General features: G+C 47.2%; 1 protein-coding gene across 1 annotated transcript; it reads left to right on the top strand.

The window, feature by feature from the left end:
• Window positions 1–2,975: 2,975 nt before the first annotated feature.
• Window positions 2,976–11,762, top strand: LOC149361902 (uncharacterized). The gene is made up of 3 exons (XM_089568177.1): window positions 2,976–3,377; window positions 5,225–6,501; window positions 11,408–11,762. Exons 1-3 carry the CDS (start codon window positions 2,985–2,987, stop codon window positions 11,760–11,762), a joined length of 2,025 nt encoding a protein of 674 aa, XP_089424303.1. The 5' UTR covers window positions 2,976–2,984.
• Window positions 11,763–21,367: the final 9,605 nt, after the last annotated feature.

Raw genomic sequence — 21,367 nt, 5'->3', positions numbered from 1 at the left:
TTTGAGGCCTTAAACCCAATATAGTACACTTTCGCTAAACTAAGCACCGCCACCCGACTGCTTTGGTTAAATTATTTGGAAAAGGTCTGTATGCGAATTTAAGTACCTCCTCTTCTATTTTTTTCTTCGTGGGGTTGGGGGGGGGGGGGGGGGAGAGCGCGAGGGCGGAGCCAAGACAGGGTAGATCACGACACAGAAGACCACAAACCGGCCGAAAACGCATTTAAGGTGGCTACAATAACAATATCAGCGCGTTGTCACGTGGGCTTAGTATTGGCGGCGCTCGACGCGATTAGATTTGGCTGGTACGCCATGGCTATAATTAGCCTCATATCTTTGACAGCCCTAATGGAAGTGTTCATGAGTTCGACCTATAGCTTGAAGTTCAAGGAAACAGCGAGTTTGTTCGATATGTTATTTCGCAAACAAAATGTTACTGCTGTTGAATGTTAAAGGGAGATGGGGAGCCTATACTTTTCGAATCAAAGCACTGCCCCCCACCGTACTTTAGGCATCGCGATCGCGAAAAACAAGGCGGGCTTAAAATTGAGTAAATAGGGTAAATAGTAGCGACGCCACAGGATACTACGTGTGCGCGGCTTTGCATATACGTTATCTCTATGTTGTAAATATGTGCAATCGTTGCTCGCACGTGGTTAAAATTTGGAGAGTACCTGGACACTCGCGCAACATGAACTTGTTTATATTTTTATATTTTCCAATTGTTATGTACAGTGTATAACACTCTCCCCTGTCCTTTCTCGCTGTAGCTCGTCTTTGTTCTCCTCCTTGCTATCCTCTCGCTGTTCCTTTATTTCCGCGGGCCGCAGTTCGGGTGCTTAAGATATCAGATAGAATTTGCCGCGACTGGCAACGACTTTTGCTTCTTTTTTATTTTTTTTACTTATAAATCACTACTACTGCTGCCAAGCTATTCTTTCATACTGTCCCGGCAAAATCCCGGCGTTCATACAGTGGCATTCGTGTTTCGTTGCCAGACTTCAAATAATTCATCTGCAGAAGCTAAAGATACGTACTACATATTATGGTCTACGTCCTTTGAGACGTAATTTAACGTCATCACTTGCCTTACTTTTCCCAGTCCCTAAAAAACTGCTCTCCGCTGCGAGTTCACTTTTGCAATGGTGAGCCGAGCAGCGTATCATGATAAAGTTCCTTTGGCAGGCTGGTGATATATCCGCTATCTTGAAGGCGGCTTTATTTATCTACGCAAATATACTTTAATGGAAATCTGCATTTTCGCGTATTTGACCCCTGAGAGTTTCCAGTGCTGCTTGCAGACATCGAAGCGCTATTACAGATTAGATTTTAATGGTCTTCTGCCCAATGCAGGGTTTCGCACCATCCTTCTGATTACAAATGGTCAGCACCGATCCAACGATAGGCGTCGCCAGCCTGCGGAAAAAACGCTGTATCGAGGCATCCAAAGAGCATCCGGCACATGTCGGGCGGCGGCGAGGCAAACATCTTCCCGGCATGGAGGACGCGCTTGTCACGCGGTTGCTTCCAAGATGCTGCTTCCTGTTGTCGTTCAAAATAGTAGTACAAGAATCAGTTGTCGCTTTCCATTGCCAAAAAACACCTTGAAAATGTGAGAGCACACACCGATAAATGGTAACTCGTCGCTTGTATTTCAACCTTGTTTTCAGTGTCGTGTGCATGCTTTCAAGGTGTCTCTGTTCAAACCACTTCTAGAGATTTCAAATTTTTCGAAGCGGGAAAGGATAATGTTTCTCTGCTCGGAGTAAAAAGTATCGTGGGTCGACTGGGATTGGTCTTATGTCGTTATATTCAACCGAGAAGAAGAGACTCGAGGTCGGGACGTGGGTTCCTTAGTCATGCGGAAGGTTGGGAGAGCCTGCTGGATCCCTGTGCAAACTTGAAGTACTGATAGGATTACGGCAATGTTGTCGGTTATCATCGTTGATGTTCATTATTTGCGTCATAAATGCATAGACAAAGAGCTGGAAGACACTAATGTGAAATATAATTTTTCGGTATAATACTATACAGTAGAATACAATAATTTCACCGTTATTCGCCTTCAAATAACACGGTTTTCAACTTCGTCAGCCCATTTGACGGACTATGCACTCCATCATTCCATAGGTTACATCAATACTCGCCATTGCATTCTTAGTACCCATTTGTTGTTGTTGTTGTTGCCTTCCAGCTCTTTGTCTATGCATTTATGGCCGCATTTTATCTTCGTTTTTTTTTTACCTCTTCCACTCTGCTCTCCTTCTGTCTTTATCTCCCAAATTCCCCTCCCTACGCAGAGTAGCATGCCAGCGATTTTTAAACGCCGGCTAAATTCTCTGCTCTTCATTAAAGAGTCTCTTTCTCTCTCTCTCTCTGTGGCCTATGGATTACGTGCTTACCTCGCTATCTGTAGGTGTACATTGTTCTATTCCCTACGTGTTCGGCAATATATTTTTTCCTGTAAATATCACAGCCTTATGGTTTACTGCTGACGTCATGCGAGAGAATGGTGACGTCACTAAGGAATTTCGTTCCATGTACGACGACGGACGCCGCCGTTTGTGCGAATGGGACATGCAATGCTTTCGCATTAATAAAAATGCCCTCGTGGGGTGATGTTTGACAGTGCTATAATCCGGTGCAGTTTCCACTGCTTTAAACTAGGAACAGCTGTGGCCGCCATGCCGAACAGTTTCCAGTTTGTAGCACCACTCTACTTCAACAGGTTTCTTTTTTGTGTGTTGCTGCTGTTTTGACTTTGCATTTTATATCTTGTTGCGCAGTCGTTAACATTTATTCTATAATGACCATTTAGTTTTGTGTTAATTTCGTGCTGTATTGTGTTTACTTTCAATTTTTCACCCCCCCCCCCTCTCTTCTGTAATTCCCTTGGTCCCTGAGGGTAAATTAATGAATAAATAGTGACCTTTTCTTAGATCCCCTGCCAAACCTGATTTCGTTCTGACGTACAGGTAGGAAGGATGAAGCAGAAGACGAAGAAGACGGAGATGATGGAACCGCAGAGTCCGAACGTTGGCGCAGGATCGTCCATTTTCGGCCGCTCGCCTGCTACTCGACCCTCAACCCTACGGTTCGAGCGAAACAAGGTGGCCGGCGCCGTCGTTTGCACCGCGTGTTTGCTGTCCTTCGTGGTGGTGGCCACTGGCGCACTACTCTGGGTGCTCCTCACGCAACATTCCTGGATTGCCAGCGTGAACGCCACTAACGCGCCTTTCTGCTGCCCTGACGAAGCCGCCCAGCTGTTCGCCGTCATCAGCCGAAGTGCTTTACCCTGCAACGACTTCTTCGAGTACGTCTGCTACAACGCCATCAAGCAAGGCTTCATCCATGAAAGCGTCAGCCGGGACATACTGGTGAGCCCTACGCCGACAAACATTTTCTTGTATTGCGAAAACAATATTGCTCTCACTTTCGAGCCACTAGCGTGGTCGTGGCGCTTCTACCATTGACGTTTAGCTGACCCCTGTGGTGTAGTCACGCCAGACCGAGAGAGACAGGGCCGCAGCTCGCGCGGTTAGCATGGGCGCGGCGGAGCTGCCACGGCGCACTGCGCAGCTGCCGTGAGAGGGCGCGCGTTGCTATGACGTCAGGGATAAAGGTGGGGGAGCAGCTCGGTTGCTCCCAGTTGCCGTGGTGGAGCTACCTCGGTATGTCGGATGATGTGTATAAGGCAAAGCTGTAACGAAATGCAGTAGCCAGGAAACGCCGGCGCGCTGAAGAAACACATGAAGAGCGGGAAGAACGTTTGGCTAAACGACGTGCATATTATGCAGCCAAGCGAAACAATGTATAGCCATACGTTTAACCAAGGGTAACAATGGCGACAACACCAGCCGAACCAAGGCGCAGCCAAGGGTATTGCTTTCGCAATCTTCCAGGCTTAACCAAGCTAAGCCTTCAGCCAATTTTTTCTTATGGCATCGGTATCCCCTTGCCCTTGTCCATTACTGGGTATTTCAAAGGAAAGAGGAGTATCGGCCTCACTTCCTCCCTCATTAAAGGGGGAAGCGGAAACGAGGGCGCTACTGGATGTTCCATGCACACGTTGAGAAGAAGCAGCCTGGAGAATAGGTCGCGCAGCAGTGCGCCTCTCGCAAGTGGCTCCTACAAGTTCGGGCTTTCTGTGCACTAAAACTATACACGTAGATTTACCTCAAAGGAAGAGCTTGAGGGGGAGGCAAGGGGGGGAAGGGGGTCCATTCGAACCATGTATCTCTTGGACCTTTCTCGTCAACACAACAGCATTTAGCATGGACTACCGCCCCCTATACCCTTTCACCTCCCGCATTGAATCCTCCCCAAATATAACTATTTAAAGGTTCGAAACGGGCAGTGCCACTTGTCATGGGGGCCCATACGGGCAAGTTTGGACACAACGCTTATGCCGTCAGTGTAAAATTTAACAACGTGCTTAACAAGACTAGTACCTGTTCAAGTGAGGTTAAAACCTTTGCAATTACTGCCCTCTTATCTTGCACCCGATATGTTTCCCTTTAAAACCATTGCGATAACTGTCTTCTTTTCTTGTACCCGATACGTTTACAGTGTTCTGATCAAGACTATAGAGGAAAGTTTGCGCATCATGCATTGACTTCTAAAACTTCAGACTTTAATATGTCCGGGCATATTGTAGTCCCTTTGTAGTTTTGATGCATTTATTTTTTTCTAATATGTTGCTTAGTGTAGACCATTTTTATTTCGCGGGCTCTCGAACAATGGGTGTATCATTCGTGACTGCACTCGAGGCTTGAAACTTCCGCAGCTGCGTCTCTCAAACTTTTTCTGAGAATAAGCGGCTCTAAAAGCAGAAGATACTCTGTGTCTTAAGGTGATCTCTTCACGTTATGTATAAGCGACTAAGTGCAATGAATAAAAAGGATTAAAAATGAGAAGAAAAAGGCTGAGCTGATGTCATCATAGAAGTCTGACCCAGTCATGAAGTGCGGTTTTGCGGCGGTGTGCTCGACGTCGGAATTCAACCGCCCTGTCGGTAAACGGCGAACAGTTTGTTGAACACCGGGTTTCTCAATGAAAAGGCAACTTTCTTGCTTTGCTAATCGAAAAACGACTGCGACAGGACCGCTTTCTTGAGCGGTACAAAAAACCAAATGGCTGAGGAGGTTCCTCTTGAATTTTTCGAACTCGATGGAACAATTCGAGCTATTATGGTACAACTTCGAATTTCTCGATTGCCTCACAGAACAAGATCAAGGGTAATATCATCAGAGGAAGCGACCGCTATGGATCACCAGCAGCCGCCGCTCTTCACGGCTTCTACACGTCTTGCCTGAACGAGATATGGCAGCGTGAAAGGCGCCTAAGAGAGATCGCCTCTGTTTTTCTCGACGAGGTAAAAGCAGACAAAGCTATGGGACACGCCGAAATGCTTCGCTTCGCCCTGTTCACACAGCATCGTTACCAGTTCAATTTTTTCTTCATCATTTATTTCCACCGATCATTCACCCTTTTCGAACGAATATACCTTCGTAGCGAAAACTACGAGAATTTCTGCGAGGACGACTGTTTCCCCGTCGCGCTCTCGGCCGTCAACGCACGCCTGCACACCAACTATACTAGGGACGACTTTTCCGCCTTGGAGAAACTGCTGCCAGATGTCGACGAAGAGAGGGAGACCAAGCAATTGGCGATGGAAGAAGTTCTTGGCGCCTTAGGGAAAGTGAACATGTCATTGTTGGAAGCCATTTTAAAAGAGTTCTTCCCCTCCTTTCATTTATCGACGTCCACATACGCGATCTCCAAGGAAAGCCTGCTCGATGAAACCCGTATCCTCTGGAACGTCTCGAATCAACCCCTGTCGCTGGTCTACATGCTGACGACTGTCGTGATGGACGCAATGAGCCGCATCCAAGAGGACAGAGTGCTGGACTCTCCGACGCCGCGCACGTGGAGTATATGCGACGCCCACGGCTACAAGTACGACGAACTGTGGCACGCCACGTACGTTGCGGCCCTCACGAGTCCCGCCAAGGACCGCCGAATGCGCGCCATCTTCGAGGCGACCCGAGAGGCCGCGGCGAACTACGCGCCGCTCCGTAGAATCGTGGCAGCCGGCAACCAGACGGCGCACTTGGACGCTCTCCTCGGCAACATGTCCGTCCTGCTTCCCGGCGATCTCGTCCTTGGGCAAGTGGCTGTGCCCGACATGCCCCCTCACGGCTTCGTGCGCAACTACTTCCGGGCGCTGAGCTTCGAGTTCGAAGTCAAGCTGGAGAAGCTACGGCGAGGCATACCCTCCCCCGAGCATGATGATGACGGGAGCTATCGCATGCAGCGCTACAACGAGACGCGCCTCTACGTGCCACCAACGGCGTACAGTACGCTTGCGGCCAACAGCAAAGATCCTCTGCTCGCCGACGCACCCGTGATTGCGAGCGACATGGCGAGCCTGATATGGAGCAGCGTCATGCTGCACAATCACTGGAACTCCCAGACGCTTGCTGCTATCAAGTCGTACAGGTGACTACCACATTTCTTGTCAGAAAAAGCAATTCATAGCTGTAGCGAGAGTGAATAACCAACCCTCGCATAGAATCTTCTTACGCTGGGGGCACGAGCACACCTGACTGATCATGGCGAACTTGTGCTACTTCAGCACCAGTAGACGCCACCTAGCACAAAAATCGTTATGGCATTTTAAGCTATGCTAGTCCATTCCAGACTATGAATGAAATTTGAACAGTATTTTTTTTTAGATTCCTAGTAGCTTTTACCTCCAGCCAGACGGCACCATACTTACTGAGTTTCAATGACAAACTACGCATAAAATTTTTAAGTTATAACATTGTCCTGTGGTGCCGAGGGCCTGCATATTAATGCGCTTTACCTTCCGCAAACCTAATGTCAGGCGGAGCCTGATCAATAGCGGAGAACATTTACCGAAAGAGCTTTATGTACTGTTTTTAGCTTTAGAGAACAAACATTATACAAAAGCAAGGCCGACCGAATCCTTAAAAAAGTTTTCTGAGAGATTCATTTGGTTTTATATATACTTCAGCACATTAAGACTGCATGCTGTTTATAGACAAGTCCTTTATACAGTCTATATAAAATCTGTGGCATTTTGAACTAACGCATTCTGCAGGCTTTTTCAATAAACAGTAGTAGTCTACTTGAATCTAATGCAGAGATCTATAATGTAAACATGCTATACACTTACGCCCCCATAATTTGAGCAGACTCTTATCAATGGGTAAGTCTAATGGAGGTCTCATGGACGCGAATCTATAGATTGTCTATAGACACACTATAGAAATATGGCCTTGTACTTTAAGTAATAAACCTGGGCCTATTAGGCCTCTAGAAGGAAGTCGTCTGTAGCCACGGAACAACATTCGTCCGCACAGAGCTGTCAAAGATAACATGTTCAATATACCGGACGATATTTTGGCACTAAAGTTCTTATTTGAAACTGTGAGCGATACTTCGATGTGATCTGTGCAGGTAGTTGTACAGCAAGACAGACATGATGCAGGTGATAAAGCTCTACAATTATACTATGAATTGTGCAAAATTAACGATAAACGTACCCATTTTTAATGTAAGTGTCGGAACTTATATAAATTAACAAAAACGTGCCTATTTTTTATTTTAGGGTGGGAACGTATATTATTAAATTGACGGGAGTCAACATTGAAGGTGCACCAAGCTTTTTAACTCTTGTTAATGGCTAATGTGTTCGAAATATCAAACGGGAACAATACGCATTTGAAAGCTCGTCGATAGAGCTTTCATTTATTACACGCTTATAAAATATTGTCGCTTGCATTTCTCGTACTGCATATAGAGAAGCCCTTTGTGTATTTTATGACGTAGAAGCAGTTAGCGTGCTCTCGTCGAAGATAAAGAGTGCAGCGACGCCATTTAACAAATATACAACGCGGGAAAGCCAAAAGAACGAACTTTAAAATGAGCAAATTTCATGTTCGATACTTCGGACCACATTGCCGATGATTCAAAAACTGCAGGCTCACCTTCGATGTTTGCGGTCTTCAACGCCGCAGTATAATATTACCCCTGAAAGGCAAAATCAAAATGTTGAAGCGATAATTCTAGTTCACTTGGAGTCAAATGTCCGCATTGTTGCACAATCCACCTGTAGAGAGCGTACCGGGACATCTCTCGCAGTTTTTAAAATAAAAACCCGCAAACTTTACAAAAAAATCACGCTGTACGTGCTCACACGATCATTTCGAGTTTTTATTTGACAGTTACTCAGACCGGGCAAATGCAATGGTAAGAAATGCACTTCTTTATTCAATGAAAATTTCACAGGGAAACCGATCTCCGTTATGTGTTTGCAGTGCGAGAGCATTAGCATCTTTTGATGCATTTACCAGAAATGACGTCACTTTCGGTATGGTGACGTCATTTCCCTTCGGTTAATCAGGTAATGGGCATTCGCCGATCTGGTAACGTCACTCTCTTCCAGACAGTTGAGGATTTTAATGCTGTCGCATCAAAATGAAAAGCGTTTGTTAGTTTCCTCACAATCATTCCATCACGCTGTGGCTACACTGCTGTGGATCATATTGGACGTCTTGAAGCTACTTACTGCGCAAAGAAAAAAATATTTTAATAAGGTATAACTGAAACTTCCTCTGCGAGTGCATATTATACACCTCTGCACGCTAGGCATTCCTTGCCTGCTGAAAAAAGTTGTATGATGCAATAAAAACATACAGTATGTCATACAAATATCATAGACTTATCATACAAATCATAAAAAATTGTCATATAAATGTCATTCATTTCTGCAAAATTATAGTCATCATAGAGATGGCATAGAATATCATACAAACTGTATGATATATCATAAAAATTGTATGATATTCTATGATGATGCCCTTATGCGGTTATTGCATCACAAACCTCATTCTAAGAAGCCAATCGCCAATGGTTTTAGCATATATGACCAAATCTAAGTGACGTACATATAACACTTTAATAAAGATCTATAAAATTGGAATATTCAAAGTAAATCTTATTCTTATGCCTGGTATAAAAGAAGCGTTTTCAAAGCTTTGCTGCGCACGATGCGGTGCTCCGATCCTTGAAAGGGGACAGGCCCTGTGAAATCTTCTCTGTAGAGCACGAACTGTTCACTACGGACTTCCGGCATTAACATGATGCACGAATAAGAAAAGCGTTGCCATATCTAAAAGCGAGTCAGACATACACGTGGCTACAGCGCGCTCGTTCAGCGCCGTGTGAGCAAAGCTTTCGAAAACGCCTTGATTCTTCGCAAGAACGAGACCGATGCTTCACTCCTTCGCTCATGAGGGCTATGTTGCGGAAACGAGACAAAGGCGAAGGCTGGAAATGTCAACTCTACTAATGTGCAAATTATGTTATCCTCGTAATCACCTCACAGCCTGTTGTCCTCAATTATGTCGGCCCAATTCCGCGTGCACCGTCGCTTTGACGCACGGCCATCATGAGAGAGGCACTGTCAACTGTCAGCCGTTCGAGCGCTCTGTAGTGTTAGCCGAATGGCTTACTCGTGGAAGGCAAGCATAAACTACAGCAACGTAACATCAGCTGGAGATAATGCCGAAAGCTCTACGAGCGTTGTGGTGTGTGCCTCCTTTGTTCTTGTCTTGCGTCTATTTTCGCTGGTTCCCTTTCTATGCAATATGAACCAACTAGCCCAGCAGTTTGCACTCCTGAACTCTACGAGAAGTTCGATTCTCAATAACGGCCCGCCAGCAAAATAAACCCATGATCACAGCACGACCATGGGACATTGCATTAGTGATTAAAAAAGAAATTTCTGAAAACCTGGATGGAAGAAATCGGAAAACGTGACTGTGGTAGCGGTCTTCTTTTTTTTTTCGAGCGCCAAACTATTCGAACCATCACGCTTACCGGGGAGTGCCGTCTTATTTCCCACTCTGTGCGAACTTTTCGGCGAGAAGACATAGAAAGTGGAACGTACGCATAAAAAATTTTCGGCGTTCGGTGCTTCGTTTTTTTCCTGCACACGACGACATCATGACGAGTCGAAAACAAAGATGATATTTGCAGAGCGATTAACGGAAACGAGTAACGGAAAACTACCGCACGTTTCTGTTCTGGACCGAAATCGGCGGCTACTCGCGCGGTACGCTACAGATGGCGAGGAATGATTTGAGATTACAAATAAGCACACAAAACAGGTGGATTCTTGCATGCAAGAATCCATCCAAGAATCCACGCAAGAAGAAGGCGGCAGAAAGTTAGGTGGGCGGATGGGGTTAAGCTGCTGGCAGAGGGCAGGGACAATCCGATAGATACAGGAGAGGCACTTGCTGTCAGGCTGATGATGATGATGACAAATGTTCACAGACAAAACGAAATGAGGAATTTCATAGACTAGTCGAAAGACAGTCTACAGCCTTTGTGTGGACAAAAGGAAACTGGGATTTTTTTTTATACTTAGGTGGATAAACGGAGATCGTTAATTTTCGAAAGAAAACGTCCATTGCGATGGCTCAGTGGTTATGGCCCTCGGCTGCTAACCCGAAGGTGCGGGTTCGATCCCTGCCGCGGTGGTCGAATTTCGACGGAGGCGAAATTCTAGAGGCCCGCGTACTGTTCTATGTCAGGGCAACTTAAAGCACTCAGGTGGTCGAAATTTCCGAAGGCCTTCACTAAGGAGTCCCTCACAGCCTGAGTGCTTATTGACTATAAACCACAATAAACCATTTGATGACAGTAGAATCTATAAGAACTCCTCACACAATCTATAGATCATTTTTATAAGGAAACTGCGAAACATTTTTAATGTATCATGCGTGCGCGCTATTACCGCCTTTAAAGGGATATTGAGAACCAATTCAAGTTGGCTTCTATCAATAGTGTACCGCGTTCTATTTTCAAGGCGACCATTTGAACTGAAAGCGGAGCTTTTGAAAGCTACGCAAGACAAAAAATCAAATCAAAATACTGCTGCCACAATTAGCAGCCGATTTCGCAAGTCAAATTTCTCCGTCGACACCAATTTTTTTGCGTTGATTCCGGAATCTCTTGTACACCGTCGTACACTCCAAAACATTGGCAACTTCTCCTTTTCGGTAAGGATGACACGTGTTTAAATTGACTGCACTGAAGATATTTAAATGTATTTTTTGTCCGCGATGAATGCGTCCTTTGCTCACGGACAAACTTCCACATACTACAGGTCCCATTTCTTTTCGCGCTCGACAGCAGACTGATTAGCACTACTGAGATATTTCTGGCATTATCAAAAGAGCCGCAGACTCAGTTTGTATAAGAACAATAACACGAAGAAGTTGTCGTTGGTATGCCTTTTAAAGTCTTGTTGCTGGCAGACTAAGCCAAAAAATGCCATTTCATCGTATCTTAACTAGATTTTCACACGTAGGGAGTGCGTCCTGGAGTCCCTGACGGCATATAAGGGGCTAGCCGACGATCTCTTGGAATCCACTGTAGCCGTGCAAATTGCCGCCGCTGTGGCGGCTTCGGGGAGCGTCGTTCCTTCCTCGAGCTCTCCGACAGCGACGGACTGGCTGGACATGAGGATAATCTGGAGCCTCTACCGGATGTCCAAGGCGCAGTTCTTTTACGCTCGCTATGCCTACTTCCAGTGTAGCGCAGACAGGGACTCCAGGTTTCTGGTGAACGAGCCTCTGAGGCGCAGCGCGGACTTTGGCGCCGCATTCCAGTGTGAGGCGCAGGACCTGGTCAACATTACCGCGTGCGTGAACATCAGGCAGTGACTACTGTTGTTTTTGTTTACTCTGTATGCGTCACTGTAGTACTGATTTCGCGATTTTTCTCTTGTTTTGTTCGCTCAGGCTTAGCGACGGACAGCGCCATTGTTGTTACGTTACGATTGTGTTCGAATTTTGAAAGATACAATCTTCTGTGAAATGTGAACAAAACTGCTATCTTCTCATTCTCCAGCCGTTGGTGACAAAATCAGACCAATTGAGCGTGCTTGGTTGAAAGTGCCGGTACTGCGTTATATTTCTCTTATAGGCACCCCACCTGCCTCAGCACACAATTTTATTTTCAATCTATGTGGCTGCATGCACATCTACCACCAACGTTCATCCTATTTTCTTTTAAGACTAACTGAAATTGTAAAAATAAAAAGCCACCACGATTTCTGCCCTTTTCGAAACGGAGAAGCGATCGCTTTATTCATTTGTCAGCGTCAGCACACGTAAACGAATAAACACGCTATCCGGCAAGCATTTTATACCTGCTGTTTCACTTTAGATGTTCTGCGATTTTTATAGATAGGTTTTCTGAGTGAAAAAAGCGCTTTTTCAGGCATAACAGTATCAGTGGTGTCGCTAGTCAGAATACAGTCAAGACGTGCAGACTATTAGGCTGTTAATACTGATTAATTAACATATTAATATTTGTCTCCTTATTTACTCAGCGGCGTATAGCCCACCTTCCGTAATTCTATATGGGTTTGTAGAATTTAGAAAACCCAGTTACCCTCGGTGCTGTGTCCCAACAAACTTTTGCTTTTCGGCGAGTTGCGTGCACTGAAGAGGTTATTTTATTTATTTATTTGGTACCTGCATCGCCTTTCGGCATTACAGCAGGAGGGTAATTTCACATTCACAGACAAATAATCCACTTAACGCGTGAAAAAATTTGCAGAGGCTTAGCTTGGTTAAGCCCGGAAGGTTGCGAAAGCAAATTACGAGCAACTTTAGCGACTAAAGTAGTGAAAGGCGAAAGCCTGAGTGCTGCACGGAACGCCGGCATTAGCTTAAAGTGCTATTGAGGTGTTCGCTAAACCACAGAGTTGGTAAGGCGCCTTTCCTTTCCTCCCCCTCCGCGGCGGCTCAGTGGTTACGGCGCTCGGCTGGTGACGCAAAAGACGCGGGTTCGATCCCGGCCGCGGCGGCTGAATTTCTTGAAGGCGAAATCCTAGAGGCCCGTGTGCTGTGCGATGTCAGTGCACGTTAAAGAGCCCCAGGTGGTCGAAATTTCCGGAGCCCTTCACTACGGCGTCTCTCATAGCCTCAGTCGCTTTGGGACGTTAAACCCCAATAAACCAGCCAACTAAACCAGCATTTCCTTTCCTCCAAATCAACGCAGACTACAACGCTGTCTATGTCAGAGCGCACCAATGAACGCCGGAATTAGCTCAGTGTTATTGAATGTACACTAAATCAGAGTGTTGGTAAGACGCCTTTCCTTTCCTCGAAATGAACGTAGTTCCCTCTCTTACTGCCTGGGATCTGCGGCGCTCCGTGGCTACCGCTGAAACCGCACACCGGGCTCCTCATCCTAGCTCTCCTGGCTCAGAAGCTCATAAACCGCTTCTGCGGTTCCGCGAAATCCTAATTCATTATTGCGACAGCCACCGTATCTACCCGGCCGGAGGAGCGAACTCTGCGGCGCCTGCAGACAGGAACTCTTCTCTGCCTTGCCATAGCAAAACACTTGGATCCGAACACAGATGGGCGCTGCCCGCACTGTGGAGAGATCTGCGATATCTTTCACATGGTGTGGGCATGTACTAAGAATCCTCGCCTTCCCCCTTCCCCCACCCCCACCCGAGAGGCATGGGAGACTGCCCTCCTCAACTGCTCCACACTGGAGTCCCAAAGGGCTCTATTAAAGCGGCTGCGAGACGGGGCTCGTCGTGCGGTGTCCCGGACTAAGGATACCAACCATGCAGCAGGGTTTCCTGACCCTTAAACTCTCTTTGAGTATAAAAGTTTTTCACCACCACCACCACCGCCGATAAACCGACTTGGTAGCTCAGATTTCACCTCGGTATGACGTCACAAACGCGAGCGCCTCCACGCGTCATCAAACTGGAGGCCGTCTAAAGGTCAAACGTGACTACCGCCGGGACCACGCTGAAGGCTCAAAACATAGCGTAGTATTGCTTTCGCAATAACACACATCCACACGTAATCTTCTCTCGGAGAGAGGAAGTGAAGGAGAGAGAGAAACAGCAGCGGCGTGGTTACCCTGGGACTGCGGCGACGAGCCGGGCTGGTCTCCAGTTTTCTCTCCGCTTGGTGTGACGTCACCACAGCGAGCGCCTTCTCTGCGGCTGCGGCGCGCAGCACAGGTACGCGGCGCGGCGTGGTTACCCTGGGACCGCGCCGACAGCCGAGCTGGTCTCCAGTTTTTCCTCCGCTCGGTGTGACGTCACTACGTGGGTCGTCTAAAGGTCAAACGTGGTTACCGCCGGGACCACGCTGAGGGCTCAAAACCTAGCGTAGTATTGCTTTCGCAATAAAAGGCTTCATTAGGTAAAATATTAACAATAAGTGGCGGCAAAGCATTTTATTCGCAAACTGTTCGCACAAAAAAAACAACAACGGAGTACGTCACCTTCAAAATGGAATTCATAAAGCTTTAAACTGTGGTCCCTTCGCTTCGAGACGTAGAAAAGCGGCTTCAGATATTTGGTTCCGTCTATACCAGTCTTGGAATAGGAAATGTTATGTAAAAATTTTAACCTGAGATTTCTTCGAATTTTAAGTTCTTTCCACTGAAGATTTATGTTGCTTTCTGAGATACTGAGTGTCCTGGCATGATTTCGAAGCACAAAGTGAACTGCCCTATTTTGAATTTTTTTCCAATTTATCAATAAGTTCTTGTGTGTGCGGGCCTCAGCACACTGATGCATATTCCAGTACCGTGCGGATACGAGTAAAATATAGCTGTTCTTTGAGATGCTGTAGAAAGTGGCTGAAATTGCTTAGCAAACCTAATATACCAGTAGCTTTCTTTACTACGTATTAACATGCTTTGACCACCTGAGGTCAGCAGTAAGATAAACGCCTAAGTATTTATAATTCTGTTGTTTTTCAAGGCCGCATGGTTTACAGTGTATATATAAGAAGGGTGGGAGCACTTCCTCGAAAAGGTGACGTGTATACACTTTTTAGTATTCAAAGTCATGTCCCAATTATTACACCACACGGCTATCTTATCTAAGTCATCTTGCAGGCTTTGCACATCAAGTCAACTACCTATAAATCTATAAATCACGCGGTCGTCTGCGAACATTCTAAACAAAGAAGTAACATCAGCATTAATATCATTTATATATAACAAAAAAAGAAGCCGCCCAGAACAGAGCCCTGGGGGACGCCCGAAGCTACAGGACCAAAGTTCGAGGAGCGACTACCAACAACTACACACTGCTGCCGTAGGGATAGGTATTCAGAAATCCATACAATGACTTTTTCATTCAATCAATCAACCAATCAATCAATCAATACTTTATTCAACATGGATGTTGGGTGCACCGGCAAAAAGCCAGTGATGAGTGAGGCTTGACGAGGCCGACGCACCCTACAGAGGCAGTTTGGTAGTGGCATACATAAGAAAGAAAAAAAGACAAGTTGATACAAAGAAGATCATGGCTGCGTAATTTAGAAGCAAGGAGATCATGTGCAACAACATAAATGCCTTCTGGAAGTAAAAAAAATACAATCAATAACTTTCTGTTTATTGTTAGCAACTGCGATATCATATGTAAACTCAACCACCTGTGTAGAGCAGGACAAACCTTGGCGAAATCCGTGCTGAGTAGGGCTAAGTAATATATGTGTAGCTTGGTGCGACATGATAGAACTATAAATTACATGCTCCATTGTCTTGCTAGCTATACTTGTTAGAGACACTGGTCTATAGTTTTCTACCAAATTTCTCGGCCCACTCGGTCCACTGATTTGCGTGTGCTCGCGTCTATACCGAATAGTTGGGATTCAGATTCAGATTTTATTTCCGTGTAGCCATTGGATGGATTCCTTAGCTTAAAAAATTGGCTATGGTTTACCAATGACCATCTCGAGTAGAATTGCGGAAGCAACGGCGAGACAATCGCAGCGGCAGCGGCACCTTTGAGTCGCCCGCGTAGCGGTGGAGTCGGCGGGGGCCCCAGCGCCGCAGCTGTGCACCCTTGTGACGTCACTCCTCCTGGAGAATGCACTGCTGGCGCAGGGGCGACGGCACCTCTGAGTCACCCGCGCAGCGGAGGTGCCGGCGGCGGCTCCGCGCTGCTCTGACCTCACTCGCTCCTCGGGCATGGGCAGTTATGGCTCTCCGGGGTTCCGTGAAATCACTCACACCTAATGTAGTGTTGCTTCCGCAACAAAACCCCTTATGTTGCTGGACAAAGGCCACAAAGGACAAAGAAAGACATTAAAAGCCGTCCTGCACCAAAAAAAATAAGCGGATGGCCTGACTGCTGCTCGCAGGCTATTCAAATACATACATACATACATACATACATACATACATACATACATACATACATACATACATACATACACACACACACACACACACACACACACACACACACACACACACACACACACACACACACACACACACACACACACACACACATACATACATACATACATACATACATACTGTTCAGCTAGACGCCTACGGCGCCAGGAGCCTCTTTCCCCCTCTCGCCGATTAATACAGTGCCCGTCGGAAGCACGGTGTAAGAATAATATACTGAGGTGTTGACACTCTCCTCCCGCCGCGCGCGAGCGCGCTGCCTGCTCGCGGCCACAATATGTTCGGGGGATGGAAGGGGTGTTGCCATGGCAACCGGTCGCTAACTTAGAGGGTGCTGCGAAAGGCGGGCCCACGCTCGGCGGCTCGGTCCGGCGTGGCGCGGCACTGTGCATGTGTTTCTGCCACATTTCTGAGTGTGCGGCTGCACTTCTATGCTGTTTTAAACGCGTTCTTTTATTTTGCAGCAACACCGTATGTTTGGCTATCGTCGGCAGAGTAGCCCACATGTGACGAGTTCTGCGCAATGGGAAGAAAGTGCTTCGTGCCCAACTGCAATTCGGGCTACTGGACATGCGCGTAGCGTGTTACATTATTCAAAGCTCCTTCCGACAACGTTCGGAGAAGAGGCGCTGTGCGATTCCTAGGGCAGACCGGAAATTAGTGCCCACTGACCATGTCTGCGCCAAGCATTTTGCAGAGGACGCGATATCCCGAGCATATTACGCGGAGCTCGATGGAAGAGTGCAACTTGACGCGGAAAAGAGGCCCGTGCTTTACAGAGAGGCAGTTCCTACCTTATTTCTGAACTGTGCCAAGTATCTCACGCGGCCAGAGAGACCTAGAAAGCCACCTCGGAAGCCACCTAGAAAATTCCTTTTATCCGAAATTGTCATTTATATTTTCCGATGTGCCACATTTTTTGCTACATTTGCTGTTTAGGTTGCATCGAAAACCGCTGTTATCGCGCAGTGATACTGATTATATCTTGAACATGCAGTAATTGTTTGCACTGGGCATATGGTGTCTAATAAAGTTCTGAAATTTTTCATTGTGTTTTAAACTGTGGGAGTACAGGACAGTCCAGACATCTGAGATGATGATTTCCTCATATTTTTTCACCTCATTGTGAGTTTCGGAAGTATACTTGGCTGAACGCTGACCCCTGCACACGTGAGTCTTTCAAGGGCCATTTAGCCTCCTGTAGAAAGGAGCTTAATGAAAATTATGCCCTTTAACGTGCACTGACATCGCACAGCACACGAGCCCCTAGAATTTCGACTCCATAGAAATTCGACCGCCGCGGCCGGGATCGAACCCGCGTCTTTCCGGTCAGCACCCGAGCACCATAACCACTGAGCCACCGCGGCGGCCGATGAGAGTGAAGCAAAAAATTTCCGGTGCGGCAATCTTCTACCATTTCGAGCGGAAAATGGTACCAGGACCCCCACTTACATTTACTATGCTTAGATCTATGAGTAAATCGAATCAAACAGGAACTGAGCGAGGAAGCGAAACGTGAATGGGCTCCGAGTGCTGCTCGAACGAGTCCATATCATTAACTGCTTTACACAAGATAATTTCATACAAAGTTTTCAGACTGGCACACTACTGATTTTAATTTCAAGCAAGAAATTTCTTTACAGTTTTGAATTCAATTCACGCCACCAAAGCGAGAATCGAGCTGGAGCAGCGGAACCTCAAGGCGCCAGCACCGCTCAACTGTATGTATGTATGTATGTATGTATGTATGTATGTATGTATGTATGTATGTGTGTGTGTGTGTGTGTGTGTGTGTGTGTGTGTGTGTGTGTGTGTGTGTGTGTGTGTGTGTGTGTGTGTGTGTGTGTGTGTGTGTGTGTGTGTGTGTGTGTGTGTGTGTGTGTGTGTGTGTGTGTGTGTGTGTGTGTGTGTGTGTGTGTGTGTGTGTGTGTGTGTGTGTGTGTGTGTGTGTGTGTGTGTGTGTGTGTGTGTGTGTGTGTGTGTGTGTGTGTGTGTGTGTGGACGGACGGACGGACGGACGGACGGACGGACGGACGGATGGATGGATGGATGGATGGCGGCCGACAGCGCGCCTCTCAAAGTGCTGACACATGAACACGTAGTGCGCGGGCCGCGGGCGAACGGACCGTCGAGTGAATCGGCCTTAACCAGTGAGCTGCCGGGCTATAGGTGGTCCACCCACATGCTCTAAGAAGATTATGCGGCAAGATGGAATAAATAAATTGGTTTTTGAGGAAAGAAAATGGCTCAGTATCTGTCCCATATCTCGGCGGACACCTGAACCGCGCCGTAAGGAAAGGGAGGAAAGTGGAACTTAAAAAATAAAGGGAAAAAGATGTGTTTCATTGAATTAATTTTTATCATCCAGCGCCTTACCACAGTGGCCTTAGTGGTTTTTTGAGGAAAGGAAATAGGCAGTAACCCTCACATCTCAGTGGACACCTAAACCTCGCCGTAAGGGAAGGGAAGAAGGCAAGAGTTAAAGAAGCAAGAGAGAAAGAGGTGTAGTGGAGGTCTCCGGAATGATTTCGACCACTTGGGGATCTTTAACGTTCCCTGACATTGCACAGCACACGGACGCCTTTTGTGTTTCGCCTCCATCGAAACGCGGCCGCCGCGGCCGGGTTCGAACCCGGGAACACCGGCTCATTAGCTGAGCGCCCTAACCACTGACGAGAAAGGGTATAACGTAGTGAAAAAAAAAAGAAGTTCGCAGCGTCCGCTCTTGGCCGCGCGGCATGACCGAAGGCAAGTTCGCACTGCTTGGCGCTGCGGGCTGCGAAGCCAGAGTATATTCTCGGCGGTATGCGAGACCGCGAAGTGCGTGTAGGGCGGGCCGCCCAGCAACGAGAACGTTGCAAGCGAAAGCGTCAAGAGGCTGCTGCTACTATGTTCCCTCTAAGGTGTGCTGTTTGCACAGCTTAGCGTAAACATTGTGTAATTTTTCAAAGCCTGAACAGCCTTTTGTCAATGATGGACGAGACGTGCACTAATCACGCCGTAAAACTACCGTGTCGTTGGAATTCTATTAGCAGGGACCGTATTACGGAACTTTGTCAAAATTCTGTCAAAAGTTATTGACAGTGACGTCAAAATGACGAAACGATGTGACGTCGACGGTTGACGCAAAATTGACGCAACGAGGAATCAGCCAATTACAGCAGAGCGGCGCCCCGAAGCATTTGTCTGCACGACGAGGGACCGTCTGCTAAATTTTTGCTGAAAGAGTAAAGAAATGTACAACGATAAAAATAATTATTATTTTATTTTGCAAAAACAAAATATGTTTAAAGGTCAAAAATATCAAGAAAAACAAGAAGCGCAAGAAGTTAGGCTATTAAATTTGCTAGTGGGTAACTTTTGCTGCCGCGGGGGTTCGCAGACGGCGGTAAAACGTCAACAAGCCGCTTTGCACGGAAACAGCTGTTCCACGCACTGATACTGTTTTCTCACGCGGCGTCGAAAATCACGGTACTGTGCGGTTGATCTAAGTGCGGAAAAATCGACGAAGCCAACTTGTTAAGGTCTGTGTTGTTCGGCTCTTACGATCGATGACAAAAGTGTCAAAGCGTGAAGCGTTGTATGTGATGTGTGGTCACCTGTTTCTTTTTCCTTCACCGGTAAACAGAAGACGACCACGAAGCGCGATTTGCAGGGAAAAATAAAGTTCTTTGCCAGCATAAGCATGTTTCATTTATATGTAGCTGTGGCACAGAGGTGACGTCGGCTGCCGAAGCTTGCATGACAGCCGCCGGTCGCAAATAACCGCTGTGCACACAGTACCCGCCGCTGCACCGACAGCGCACTCGCACGCAAACCTCCCAATTCATCGGCGAGTTCGTCGCACAGCCACACCGCAGTCTGCTTCTCCAATCGAAAAAGGCGTCGAAACAGCTCGTCCGGCAAGTCAAACGCGTCTTCGTGCGCCCTCCTTCGCCGTTGCTCGCGTCGCCGCAGCCGCCTCAGCCCCATACGACGCCGCTGCCGCCGCCGCCATTTTCTGTCAAAAACGGAACGGTCCAATTTTGACCGCCTCGAAGCCGTAACAAAAAAAAACGTCAAAATGCGCCTGCATAATTAGGTGTGCAACGTCACCACTTCTGTCAGTCCGTGACGTAAACGCCAGCCATGACGCAAGAAAGCAACATGGCCGCCGGCCACGGCCGACCAATAGGAGCGCGGCTACGGCGGGGCTTTTTGACAAGTTTTTGACGAGTTTTTGATTTGACAGTTCCGTGATACGGGCACAGGTCATAAACGCCGTAATCGTCCTAGCCGCACTCACATTCCGGCCTGCCTACGCGACCAGTTATGCCTACAGAGTGCTTTGTGCCTGTCTTTTTTTTTTCCGCCAAGCGTTTTACCGACAGCGCAGAGTTTAATCAAAGCGCAGGTGACTTGGCAGACTAGCCGGCTGCCTGTCGCGCACGCGCAGTTTCCAGGTGGAGAGGAGCATCAGCCATCGCGCGTGCGCTGCAGGGGCCCGGCCGGTCCGATATAGGTTTGGTTTATGGGATTTAACGTCCCAAAGAGACTAAGGCTATGAGAGACGCCGTAGTGGAGGGCTCCGGAAATTTCGACCACCTGGGGCTCTTTAACGTGCACTGACATCGAACAGTACACGGGCCTCTAGAATTTCTCCTCCAAAGAAATTCAACCGCCGCGGCCGGGATCGAACCCGCGTCTTTCGGGTCAGCAGTCGAGCACCATAACCACTGAGCCACCGCGGCGGCCCCGGTCCGATAAAGGTCTAAACTATTGAGTCTCCGCAGTGTGCTAAAGCTCCCCGTTAGAGAGTTTTAGCACACGCACCCTAATAGAGAGTATGCTATTAGGGAGTAAAACTCCCTCTAGGGAGTTTTAGCACACTCCATAATAGGTAGTGTGGCATCAGGGATTAAAACTCTCCGCTAGGGAGTTTTAGCACACTCCCTAATACGCAATATGCTATTAGGGAGTGGAACTCCCTAATAAGGAGGTTTTAGCTCAGCAAACGCACAAGATATGCTCGGTACTCGCAACTAACTTAGGCGAGCAGCTGCCACTTGGTGTCTACCTATACCAGATAAGT

Source organism: Amblyomma mixtum, chromosome 2, assembly GCF_055824585.1.
Source record: "Amblyomma mixtum isolate Tamu chromosome 2, ASM5582458v1, whole genome shotgun sequence".
NCBI classification, from domain to species: Eukaryota; Metazoa; Arthropoda; class Arachnida; order Ixodida; family Ixodidae; genus Amblyomma; species Amblyomma mixtum.
This window is presented reverse-complemented; position numbering and strand designations above follow the sequence as displayed.